At 44.0% G+C, this 13,603-nt stretch overlaps 1 protein-coding gene across 1 annotated transcript; it reads right to left on the bottom strand.

Moving 5' to 3' along the window:
* Positions 1-891: 891 nt before the first annotated feature.
* Positions 892-7,188, bottom strand: LOC115863899 (spermatogenesis-associated protein 31D4-like). Its single transcript, XM_030877176.2, has 4 exons — positions 6,895-7,188; positions 6,102-6,147; positions 5,465-5,525; positions 892-5,179 (listed from the first exon to the last, which is right to left on the bottom strand). Exons 1-4 carry the CDS (start codon positions 7,090-7,092, stop codon positions 892-894), a joined length of 4,593 nt encoding a protein of 1,530 aa, XP_030733036.1. The 5' UTR covers positions 7,093-7,188.
* Positions 7,189-13,603: the final 6,415 nt, after the last annotated feature.

Raw genomic sequence — 13,603 nt, 5'->3', positions numbered from 1 at the left:
ATGTTTTAGTTTGAGGTTACCATGGCTACTGTTTATGAGGTCACCTGAGTTGGGATCTTGTGGGAAGGTATGAATTTTTGAAATAAAAAAGAAAACTGTGCACAAAGAGAGAAAGTAGTAATGGCAGTCTAACTGCCATGGAGTGAGGTGGATGAGGGTAATGGAAGAGGGGTGAACAACTAGAAGGCAGCTGCTACTCATATTCAGAGGTAGCTGAGCTCTAGCTCAGGCAGGAGCATATATTTTTGAGTAGGAGTGGCACATATATATGACTTTCCTGTGAGAAAGGAGCCAGAATTGTGAGACTGGGCACATAACATAAAAGTTCCTGGACTCTACGGCAACTAGCCCAGGATCCAGCAGAGCAACACCTCCGCCCAAATAGTGCCATTCAGGGTTCAGCCCCCTGTAGGAGCCTCTGGTCACTGAGTTCTAAATAACGATTAAGCTGTTGTTTCTTCTTCAGCATTATTTTCAGAAAGTATACCTGTCCTTAACGCTCCTCAGGTATAAAAGACCTATCTTCCCTACTTCTCTAAAGGATATAAAACGTTCAGTGAGGGGGGAGATGTGGGCTGCTATACATTTTCATTAAGGCTAAGCTAAGCGGCAGAAGACAAAGCCCATCTCCTCAAATTTCATCAGGGAGGAAATGGGCTTTGGGGCGGGGGGTGGGGTGGCGGGGTTCAGCAAGAACTCCAGAGGACTGGTCACCTTTTAGCCAAAGCCAAAGGAAGCAATCGGTAAGAGCTGAACTATCTCCTTCCTTTCCCTTACATATAAGCCCTGAGTTACCCAAAACCCATGCCCCCAACACAGTAGACAGAAAAGATACACTATTATTAGATAACTATTTATTTGGGAGAATCAATAATCTCCACAAGGAAGGAGTTATTTCTGGATGGGAAGTCTTCCTCCCTGGGAATTCTGGAGAATTGTTTTCTGTCTAAAGAGTAGAGACCGATGTCCAGACACAGTGCCTTCAGCAGTGCTGAGAGCAGCCGTGGGTGCCTGGCCAGCTTGACGCCTGTGGGTGGGGCTTGGATGGGGCACAGGCTCCCCGTGGGACACTGGTGGGAGATGTCTGTGACATAGTTGCTGGTCCTTGAATGCCACAACTTTCTGGGGGTGTCTCTTCTTATCTCTGATCTGTCTTGTACTTGGAGGATAAATCTGGCCAGCAAAGGTAGGACTTGATATTTGATGGCAGGACTTGATATTTGTCACTTTACAGGAGGGAGCCCTGTAGTTGACAGGATATACCTGGACAGGCTCTGTCCGGACCTGCACTTCCGCCTTTTGCTGAGTTTTCCTCACCTGCACTGGGGGAGGACGGGGCCCTTGAGAGCAGGTGACATCAATTGCATGCTGACACCCCAGTTGCTCCTCTAGGAACTTCCCATTGTCTGTCACGATTTTCTGAGCTTCAGTTGTCCCAGTAAAGGCAGCTTTACTTTTAACTAGGCCTCTGTTCTGCACAGTTGATATGGGGCTGCCCTTTTCCTGGGCATCTTCTTGACTTTCGTATTTTATCCCAGAATAAAGCCATTGCAAGAAGTGCATCATTCTTTTTCCGTTATGGCCTTCAGGAAGAGGCTGTCCCTTCTGTGATAGGGTCTGGGAAGACTTGCTCGCACGTGTCTGCCCTAGTACCTTCTCCTGAGTAGGGAAACTCTTCCTCCTAAGTTGGGATGTCCCCAAGCCTTTATCCCCTCCATCAAGCTCTTTTGCCTTGGGCTCCAGAGGGCTCACTCTCTTTGCAGTCGGTGGGAAGTTCTTATCCTGCTTAGGGGCCCAAGGTTTCTGCTGCTGCTCCATCCTGATTCCTCTGTCCTCCAAATGGACATGCAGCACCTGGGAAGCTCCCATGTCCCCACCTGAGACACCTTGGGCATGAGTCAGTGAGGCCTCATAAGTCAAGTTATCTGAAGCAAGGGATGTGTCAGTGGGTTGGCCTTGAGCCTGGCTATGCTCCCTGTTCTCCAGTTTAAAGTTTAACTCACGGAACAGTTGTTCTTTAAGGTCTAATGATTTAGGATCTTGGCGAACTGGTAATTTGGGTGGGGGGCTTCCAGTGGTCACGGTAGTTTCTGCTTTATTCTCATTCACATTTATCATTTGGGCGCTCCCTGGCTTGCTAGTTGTCACCATGTCACTAGTTTTTAATTGAAGAGGATCAGGCTCCTCAGCCGCGAATACCTCCCTAGACAATCTGGGCATGGAAACAGGTTCTGACTTCTCCACCTTTTTGCCCCGTTGCATTTCTCCTTTATCACTGGAACTCACACTCCTATGCTTCGGCTCATATCTGGCCCCAGCTTGCTTTGCAAGCAGCTTTTGGGGATATCTGTTGGCTAGTTGAGTCTGTCTAGGACCTGCTTTCCCTGTGATGGAGAGTGAAACAGACAGAGGAGTCTGTCTGGCATCCTTAATTCTCTGAACATCCTCTGCCAGCCTACGGTTGACATCAGAGCGTGATTGTCTCAGGACCCTCTGTCCTCCTTTGCCCACAGGTGAGGTGGCAGGGAGAGAACGATCCGGGACAGGGGCTGAATTTGTTGTTCCCGCTTTGTCTCCATGGAGAGATTCAGAACTTCCTCTAAAGGATTTGAAGCTCCCAGATTTGGAGTCTGCCTCAGAAATCACATTGGTTGAGGAGGGCAAGTTGGCATGAGACAAGGACTGGGATGAGGCATCTTTCAATTTAAAGATCTGTATGGATTCAAGGACCTTGCGGGGAAGGGCCCACAACATCCTCATACGAAACCTTTTAATATGGGCTTCCAGCATCTGTTGTGTATTGGAATCAACAAAAGTCAGGTCCTGGAAGGTATTCAGGGAGTAGGCCGCACCCACTGATGATGGCACACTTCTCTGTTTTGTTTGGGTGTGGGATTTCACAGAAAGAAGCAATGTTTGCTTGATAGCATGCCATGAATTATGCACAGTCCCAGGGAGCCGACCCTCATTTATTTCTCCAAACTTCTTGCTCAAATGTACTTTTAGGACATTTTGAAGTTGTCTCTGACCTAGACTCTCTGCTGACATCCTTGGATTTTTCTCTGAGAGACTCACCATCTGACTCTTTAGGTCTTTCTCAGAGTCATACCCCAGATCCTTACCTGAAGAGCTCTTTGGGTCATTCAACAGGTGATCTTTTGGGCCATTCTCTAGGCTGTGTCCCAGATCCTTCCCCACACCTTCCTCTAGCTGGAACATTTCTGAGCTCCTCTCATGGAAGCCTCCAGTTTGCCTCAATCCAACATTTCCATTTTTGCTACTCTGACCCTTAAACACAGAGATCAGTGAGACTCCATTGTTGCTCACCGACTCAGATGCCTCTGAAAAACCATTTGGAGGCAATATCAGTGACACAGACTCGTAGATTCTGCGGGGCAGGCCCCACCAGTGTTGGATGAGCCTCTTTCGAAGGTGATGCTCTAGTTTCTTCCGAACTTCATCACCGAGAGGAAACTCCCCAGGAAGGATGGAGATTGAAACACGGGCCTGGGGGGCCCGGTGGCGAGGAGTGTTAGGAGCTGATGGACAAAAGTCTTCCCAAGATCTTTGGACCACAGAGGGTAAACCCCACAAATTTTCCTGTTGTTTCTGCAAAATGTTCCATTCCAGCTGTTGAATTTCAGATGAGGAGAGAGACTGGGACTCATCCTGAGGTCTGTGGAAACTTACTCCATAGGTCCTGATCTGGGGTAGAGGATCAGATGGTATGACTGGGAGTGGAGACTGAGGGTCGGCCTGGGACTGGACCCGAGTGAGAGGTAGGGGCTGAGATTGAGGCAGGGTTTGAGGCAAGGGCTCAGGCTGAATCTCAGGCAAGGACAGAGGCAGGGGATCAGGAAGCACTGGTGATTCTTGGCCTGTGGAGGCATTCGAGTTTCTATTGAAAATAAAGATTGAGGAACTGTCAGCCAAGACATGAACAGCAGAGGGCAAGGACTCGCTGTGCAGAGACGGGAGACCCCAGAAGAACTGGATAGGTTTTTGCTGTAAATGGTCCTCCAGGGTCTTAGGATATGGGGGCTGCTGACGCACATGCAGCTCCTCTGATTTGTCTCTGCTGCTCCAAAAGGGAAGGCAGACTGCCGAGTCATGCTTATCAGCAGTTGACTCTAACATTTTCCACGAAGAATTTCGTTGGTAGTCTGGCCTAAGTTGTTCTGGAAAAGAATCTTTTTCATTTTCCTTTTCCTTCCACATCAGGAAATCGCTCCTCTTTTGGACTTGTCTCTCCAGGAGTGCCAGGACATCAGGGCTGAGAAATGAGAGGTTACCAGGCTCTACAAGGTTGGCTGCAGGGTCTCCCCCAAAAGAGGCCTCTGAAGAATGGAGGTCAAGAAACTCCTGATTGAAATCACATTGTGCCAACGTGGAAGGGAACGAGTCTTTGGCATGAGCTTGCCGCCAGGAGAAGTCTGCAATTGACAGGCTTGAATGCTCAGTGCCTCTGATTGTTGACACACAAGTGGATAACCCACCAGAGCTATCTGGAGATAAGTTCTCCTGTTCTGGAGTCACAGATTGAGTCACAGATAAAGTGCACTCTGGCTGTGGTGAAAGAGACATCAGAGTTGGTGGTGCATGATGACAAGCAAAAGAATCGGGGTGATTCATTGCCTGGGCCAAATCTGATAGGGGATTGATATCTTGGGAAAGGGTGGGGTCAAGAGAGAAAACGGTATCCGGAGACAAAGTGGCCTCTCGTGGGAGAACAGGATCTGCTGTGTGAGTGTCATGTGGTAGGAGAGGGGGAAAGGCAAGGGGTTGGGGTGGGGAATAGTCCACTGGGAATTCGGAATCCAAGGAAGGAAAAGGCTCTGGTGCCAGAGAATGACCCAATGGGGAGGGTGAAAAAGAGTCAACTAAGGGGGTCATTGGGCTAGGGGAGAGAACGGAGGGGGGCAGTGGGGAAGGCTCAAGAAGAGAGGCTGGTGTTAGGTCTCTTGGAGGGACTGTTGAGAAGGCAGGGGACAGAGTAAATGACGACTCAGTCACAGGAGCTGTGGAAGCCAACGGGGACACAGAGGAAGCAGAATCTTCCAGGGCCCCTGGGAGTAGCAGCCGATTGATCTCAGCAGTTGCATTATTACACACCTCACAGAAGGGGTCTGGACATAAGAGCCGATGAATGCGGGTGTTGTCATCGTGCTGGCCCAGGAGGCTGCAGAAGACAGGAAGTACAAAGATGCAACCAGGAACAGAATAAGGAAAGGGGGACCTGCTGGCCTGGCAGGGGTGGGGTCATTTGAAGCCTGCGGCCCCTTCACATTGCTCCACATCCATGAGTTCACAACATGCTCAACAGCCCTCACCTCAAGGCCTTCATCACATACTCATTCCTGTGCTACCCCCTGCCATGACTACAGCAGGTTGCACTGAATCCCTGGAATTGCATAGAACATGCTAAGGAGGGATGAGGAAAGAAGGGGAAAGACTAGTTAGTCACCTTTTCAGAATAGAAATCAGCTTCGTTTTCTCCTCTATTTCTGTCTGGTGACATCTCCAACCTGAGAAACCAGGAGAGTGGGTTATATGTAATGAAGGTAGAAGCATAGGTATAATAAAGGAGTCCCCTTACGGGAAACCCTTGGGGTCTTAGACTCTGAAAGACCCAAGAATTAGTAGATGAGGTCAAATGGTCAATGATATTAACATGTGTATGTTGCTTCTTGTAAAGTACTTTCACATGCATTTTATCTCATGTGATGCTCAAAACCACCATGTGAAGCCCAGAGATCAGTGTTGCCTTAGAGAGGGATCTGATCATCCAGGAAGTCAAAGGACTTTTACAAAGTCAGGACACAGAAGTTCTGACTCTTGACATCTCACATGGCCACCTGTTGGGAAACACCCATTCCCCAGGTCCATCACTGGTTCATGCCCAGCGATGAGCAGAGCAGGGGATCTGAGCAGTGTCTCAGGCTCTGACTGCCCTCCCACAAGCCTCTCCTCTGAGAACTCTGGTTTCTGAGAGAAACTGTATCTAGCAGTTGACATCCTCAGAGATCAGGGACCTTGGATGTCATGGAAAAGGCAGGAAGGGTCACCCTTGGAGAGTTCAGCTGGGATGGGCAGAACCTTACCTTTCGGTGTTCCACCTTTCCTTCTCCTCTTGGCTCTGCCCTGACGCTGAGAACAAAAAGAAAAGAATGAAGGGCTGGGGCTCATTTCTCTCACTCCTCTCTAGGAAACTCAGATATTCATTATCCATGAATAATATGACTCTATTTTAATTAATAGAACTTTATGTTCCTTCCTTTTATCAATTTTAAAGGCTTAAAATGCTTTCGATTTTTTTCTTCTTTGACAAACTCAAAGAAGGACTTTTGTCTATGAGATCCACACTTGATATTCCCAGTCAGAAGTCATCTGCCCAAGGAGGGCATAGCATCTGAGGCCAACAGTCACGTCCATGTCCCTCAGATGGGACCCTGTATCCTGGAGCTCAGGCTCCAGCCTCTGCTCAGAGGCTCAGCATTGCTGCTCTGATCAGCCCAGCACAAAGGAAGGCTTTGTCGAGTGATGCCTGACATGAGAATGTACTCATGATCAAGCAATGGGGAACTCTGTTCTCCTGCAGAGATCCCACACTCTCTAAATAACCCAACCTAGGGCCACAAAATTGCTGTTTGGGATTTTATCCTGGTGTCCTCCAAACACTCAGATGGGACATGGGCTTCAACTGGAAGCCTTAGTCCTCCCTGAACCCCTAGCCCTGCCTGGCTTCTTTCCCTAGGAGGATGATGTTCTATCCTCTCCTTGAACTTCCCACCTTAGGTGTCTCTCTGAGCCAACCAATCTCATTTTAAAATGTGGGAATAGAAATGGAAACAACAACAAAGAATCTCTGTTGGGGGCTCACCCAGGGCTGCTTACCTTTCGGATGTCTTTGGTTTTACTGAAGGTAGGTGAAAATGGCAAGCTCACCAGGTACCACAGCAACAGAAGAAGCAACACCAACTCGCACAGGACGATGAGGTTTCGGTAAATATCCAAGGATGTTGAGTCACAGCTCAGATATGGGTCGATAACGCTGTTCAAAAATGAGAGAACATTCCATTCTCTGAATCCCATTTCTGAACCGCAAGACTGCCTGAACACACTGAGCACTGAGAGTGCGAGTGCAGTCCCAGGCCTGCATCACAGAGCACTGAAGAGTCACAGAGGGTTTCTGAGTGTGGGGGAGGGGACAACATGGAGAGGGTGTGTCCACAGCCCCTCCCCCACCCACCAACCAGCAGACCCTTCCGCCCCTGCTGGGCCTTCCAGGTCCCTCTGCCCTACCCTGCCATCCTATTTTCCAACTCCATCCTTTCATGGTTTCATATATTTACAGTAATGAAATTTTCTGCTTGTCCCATCTGTAACCCAGATACTACCTGGGTCCCCTTTACTGTGTTTTTTTTTTTATTCTTTTTTTTTTTAACATCTTTATTGGGGTATAATTGCTTTACAATGGTGTGTTAGTTTCTGCCCCACAACAAAGTGAATCAGTCATACATAAACATATGTTCCCATATGTCCTCCCTCTTGCGTCTCCCTCCCTCCCACCGTCCCCATCCCACCCCTCCAGGCTGTCACAAAGCACCGAGCCAATATCCCCGTGCCGTGCGGCTGCTTCCCACTAGCTATCTACCGTACTATGTTTGTTAGTGTGTATGTCATATGCCCATGACTCCCTCCCGCCCCGTCACAGCTCACCCCCCCCCCATAACCTCAAGTCCGTTCTCTAGGAGGTCTGCGTCTTTATTCCTGCATTACCCCTAGGTTCTTCATGACATTTTTTTCCCCTAAATTCCATATATATGTGTTAGCATACGGTATTTGTCTTTTTCTTTCTGACTTACTTCACTCTGTATGACAGACTCTAGGTCTATCCACCTCATTACAAATAGCTCAATTTCGTTTCTTTTTATGGCTGAGTAATATTCCATTGTATATATGTGCCACATCTTCTTTATCCATTCATCCGATGATGGGCACTTAGGTTGTTTCCATCTCCGGGCTATTGTAAATAGAGCTGCAATGAACATTTTGGTACATGACTCTTTTTGAATTTTGGTTTTCTCAGGGTATATGCCCAGTAGTGGGATTGCTGGATCATATGGTATTTCTATTTGTAGTTTTTTAAGGAACCTCCATACTGTTCTCCATAGTGGCTGAACCAATTCACATTCCCACCAGCAGTGCAAGAGTGTTCCCTTTTCTCCACACCCTCTCCAGCATTTATTGTTTCTAGATTTTTTGATGATGGCCATTCTGACTGGTGTGAGATGATATCTCATTGTAGGTTTGATTTGCATTTCTCTAATGATTAATGATGTTGAGCATTCTTTCATGTGTTTGTTGGCAGTCTGTATATCTTCTTTGGAGAAATGTCTATTTAGGTCTTCGGCCCATTTTTGGATTGGGTTGTTTGTTTTTTTGTTATTGAGCTGCATGAGCTGCTTGTAAATTTTGGAGATTAATCCTTTGTTGGTTGCTTCATTTGCAAATATTTTTTCCCATTCTGAGGGTTGTCTTTTGGTCTTGTTTATGGTTTCCTTTGCTGTGCAAAAGCTTGGAAGTTTCATTAGGTCCCATTTGTTTATTTTTGTTTTTATTTCCATTACTCTAGGAGGTGGGTCAGAAAGGATTTTGCTGTGATTTATGTCATAGAGTGTCGTGCCTGTGTTTTCCTCTAAGAGTTTGATAGTTTCTGGCCTTACATTTAGGTCTTTAATCCATTTTGAGCTTACTTTTGTGTATGGTGTTAGGGAATGACCTAATCTCATACTTTTACATGTACCTGTCCAGTTTTCCCAGCACCAATTATTGAAGAGGCTGTCCTTTCTCCACTGTACATTCCTGCCACCTTTATCAAAGATAAGGTGTCCATATGTGCGTGGGTTTATCTCTGGGCTTTCTATCCTGTTCCATTGATCTATCTTTCTGTTTTTGTGCCAGTACCATACCGTCTTGATTACTGTAGCTTTGTAGTATAGTCTGAAGTCAGGGAGCCTGATTCCTCCAGCTCCTTTTTTCGTTCTCAAGATTGCTTTGGCTATTCGGAGTCTTTTGTGTTTCCATACAAATTGTGAAATTTTTTGTTCTAGTTCTGTGAAAAATGCCAGTGGTAGTTTGATAGGGATTGCATTGAATCTATAGATTGCTTTGGGTAGTAGAGTCATTTTCACAATGTTGATTCTTCCAATCCAAGAACATGGTATATCTCTCCACCTATTTGTATCATTTTTAATTTCTTTCATCAGTGTCTTATAATTTTCTGCATACAGGTCTTTTGTCTCCTTAGGTAGGTTTATTCCTAGATATTTTATTCTTTTTGTTGCAATGGTAAATGGGAGTGTTTTCTTGATTTCACTTTCAGATTTTTCATCATTAGTATATAGGAATGCCAGAGATTTCTGTGCATTAATTTTGTATCCTGCTACTTTACCAAATTCATTGATGAGCTCTAGTAGTTTTCTGGTAGCATCTTTAGGATTCTCTATGTATAGGATCATGTCATCTGCAAACAGTGATAGCTTTACTTCTTCTTTTCCGATTTGGATTCCTTTTATTTCCTATTCTTCTCTGATTGCTGTGGCTAAAACTTCCAAAACTATGTTGAATAAGAGTATGAGAGTGGGCAACCTTGTCTTGTTCCTGATCTTAGTGGAAATGCTTTCAGTTTTTCACCATTGAGGATGATGTTGGCTGTGGGCTTGTCATATATGGCCTTTATTATGTTGAGGAAAGTTCCCTCTATGCCTACTTTCTGCAGGGTTTTTATCATAAATGGGTGTTGAATTTTGTCAAAAGCTTTCTCTGCATCTATTGAGATGATCATATGGTTTTTCTCCTTCAATTTTTTAATATGGTGTATCACATTGATAGATTTGCATATATTGAAGAATCCTTGCATTCCTGGAATAAACCCCACTTGATCATGGTGTATGATCCTTTTAATGTGCTGTTGGATTCTGTTTGCTAGTATTTTGTTGAGGATTTTTGCATCTGTGTTCATCAGTGATATTGGCCTGTAGTTTTCTTTCTTTGTGACATCCTTGTCTGGTTTTGGTATCAAGGTGATGGTGGCCTCGTAGAAGGAATTTGGGAGTGTTCCTCCCTCTGCTATATTTTGGAAGAGTTTGAGAAGGATTGGTGTTAGCTCTTCTCTAAATGTTTGATAGAATTCGCCTGTGAAGCCATCTGGTCCTGAGCTTTTGTTTGTTGGAAGATTTTTAATCACAGTTTCAATTTCAGTGCTTGTGATTGGTCTGCTCATATTTTCTATTTGTTCCTGATTCAGTCTTGGCACGTTGTGCATTTCTAAGAATTTGTCCATTTCTTCCAGATTGTCCATTTTATTGGCATACAGTTGCTTGTAGTAATCTCTCATGATCTTTTTTATTTCTGCAGTGTCAGTTGTTACCTCTCCTTTTTCATTTCTAATTCTATTGATTTGAGTCTTCTCCCTTTTTTTCTTGATGAGTCTGGCTAGTGGTTTATCTATTTTGTTTATCTTCTCAAAGAACCAGCTTTAGTTTTATTGATGTTTCCTATTGTTTCCTTCATTTGTTTTTCATTTATTTCTGATCTGATTTTTATGATTTCTTTCCTTCTGCTAGCTTTGGGGTTTTTTTGTTCTTCTTTCTCTAATTGCTTGAGGTGCAAGGTTAGGTTGTTTATTTGAGATGTTTCCTGCTTCTTAAGGTGGGCTTGTATTGCTATAAACTTCCCCCTTAGAACTGCTTTTGCTGCATCCCATAGGTTTTGGGTCGTTGTGTCTCCATTGTCATTTGTTTCTAGGTATTTTTTGATTTCCTCTTTGATTTCTTCAGTGATCACTTCATTATTAAGTAGTGTATTGTTTAGCCTCCATGTGTTTGTATTTTTTACAGATCTTTTCCTGTAATTGATATCTAATCTCATGGCGTTGTGGTCAGAAAAGATACTTGATACAATTTCAATTTTGTTAAATTTACCAAGGCTTGATTTGTGACCCAAGATATGATCTATCCTGGAGAATGTTCCATGCGCACTTGAGAAAAATGTGTATTCTGTTGTTTTTGGATGGAGTGTCCTATAAATATCAATTAAGTCCATCTTGTTTAATGTACCATTTAAAGCTTGGGTTTCCTTATTTATTTTCATTTTGGATGATCTGTCCATGGGTGAAAGTGGGGTGTTTAAGTCCCCTACTATGAATGTGTTACTGTCGATTTCCCCTTTTATGGCTGTTAGTATTTGCCTTAAGTATTGAGGTGCTCCTATGTTGGGTGCATAAATATTTACAATTGTTATATCTTCTTCTTGGATCGATCCCTTGATCATTATGTAGTGTCCTTCTTTGTCTCTTTTAATAGTCCTTATTTTAAAGTCTATTTTGTCTGATATGAGAATTGCTACTCCAGCTTTCTTTTGGTTTCCATTTACATGGAATACCTTTTTCCATCCCCTTACTTTCAGTCTGTATGTGTCTCTAGGTCTGAAGTGGGTCTCTTGTAGACAGCATATATAAGGGTCTTATTTTTGTATCCATTCAGCCAATCTGTGTCTTTTGGTGGGAGCATTTAGTCCATTTACATTTAAGGTAATTATTGATATGTATGTTCCTATTCCCATTTTCTAAATTGTTTTGGGTTCATTATTATAGGTCTTTTCCTTCTCTTGTGTTTCTTGTCAAGAGAAGTTCCTTTAGCATTTGTTGTAAAGCTGGTTTGGTGGTGCTGAACTCTCTCAACTTTTGCTTGTCTGTAAAGGTTTTAATTTCTCCATCAAATCTGAATGAGATCCTTGCTGGGTAGAGTAGTCTTGGTTGCAGGTTTTTCTCCTTCATCACCTTCAGTATGTCCTGCCACTCCCTTCTGGCTTGTAGGGTTTCTGCTGAGAGATCAGCTGTTAACCTTATGGGGATTCCCTTGTGTGTTATTTGTTGTTTTTCCCTTGCTGCTTTTACTATGCTTTCTTTGTATTTAATTTTTGACAGTTTGATTAATATGTGTCTTGGCGTATTTCTCCTTGGATTTATCCTGTGTGGGACTCTCTGTGCTTCCTGGACTTGATTAACTATTTCCTTTCCCATATTAGGGAAGTTTTCAACTATAATCTCTTCAAATATTTTCTCAGTCCCTTTCTTTTTCTGTTCTTCTTCTGGAACCCCTATAATTCGAATGTTGGTGCGTTTAATGTTGCCCCAGAGGTCTCTGAGACTGTCCTTAATTCTTTTCATTCTTTTTTCTTTATTCTGCTCTGCAGTAGTTATTTCCACTATTTTATCTTCCAGGTTACTTATCCGTTCTTCTGCCTCAGGTATTCTGCTATTGATCCCTTCTGGAGTATTTTTAATTTCATTTATTGTGCTGTTAATCGTTGCTTGTTTCATCTTTAGTTCTTCTAGGTCCTTGTTAAATGTTTCTTGCATTTTGTCCATTCTATTTCCAAGATTTCGGATCATCCTTACTATCATTATTCTGAATTCTTTTTCAGGTAGACTGCCTATTTCCTCTTCATTTGTTAGGTCTGGTGCATTTTATCTTGGTCCTTTATCTGCTGTGTGTTTTTCTGTCTTCTCATTTTGCTTATCTTACTGTGTTTGGGGTCTCCTTTTTACAGACTGCAGGTTCGTAGTTCCCGCTGTTTTTGATGTCTGTCTCCAGTGGCTAAGGTTGGTTCAGTGGGTTGTGTAGGCTTCCTGGTGGAGGGGACTAGTGCCTGTGTTGTGGTGGATGAGGCTGGATCTTGTCTCTCTAGTGGGCAGGTTCAGGTCTGGTGGTGTGTTTTGGGGTGTCTGTGGCCTTATGATTTTAGGCAGCCTCTCTGCTAATGGGTGGGGTTGTGTTCCTGTTTTGCTAGTTGTTTGGCATAGGTTGTCCAGCACTGTGGCTTGCTGGTCATTGAGTGAAGCTGGGTGCTGGTGTTAAGATGGAGGTCCCTGGGAGATTTTCGCCGTTTGATATTATGTGGAGCTGGGAGGTCTCTTGTTGACCAGTGTCCTGAAGTTGGCTCTCCTACCTCAGAGGCAGAGCCCTGACTCCTGGCTGGAGCACCAAGAGCCTTTCATCCACACGGCTCAGAATAAAAGGGAGAAAAAGTAGAGAGAATTAGTAGAAATATGAGGAAAGGAAGAAGGAAAGGAGGGAAGGAAGGAAGGAAGGAAGGAAGAAAGAAAGAAAGAAGCAAAGAAGGAAAGAAGGCAAGAAGGAAAGAAAGGGAGGGAGGGAGGGAGGAAGGAAGGAAGGAGCGAAAGAAGGAAAAAAGACAGAAGATACAGTAAAAATAAAATAAAGTATAATAAAGGTATTGAATTAAAAAATTCTTATTTAGAAAAAAAAAAAAGGGACGGATAGAACCTTAGGACAAATGTTGGAAGCAAAGCTATACAGACAAAATCTTACATAGAAGCATACACATACACCCTCACAAAAAGAGGTAAAGGGGGAAAAATCATAAATCTTGCTGTCAGAGACCACCTCCTCATTTTGGGATGATTCGTTGTCTAAAGGAGGGAAGGAAGAAAGAAAGAAAGAAAGAAAGAAAGAAAGAAAGAAAGAAAGAAAGAAAGAAAGAAAGAAAAAAAGAAAATAAAGTATAATAACATTAT

Source organism: Globicephala melas, chromosome 6 (genome assembly GCF_963455315.2).
Source record: "Globicephala melas chromosome 6, mGloMel1.2, whole genome shotgun sequence".
In the NCBI taxonomy this organism is placed as follows: Eukaryota; Metazoa; Chordata; class Mammalia; order Artiodactyla; family Delphinidae; genus Globicephala; species Globicephala melas.
Note: the sequence above shows the minus strand (reverse complement) of the source record. Positions and strands in the feature narration are given on the sequence as shown.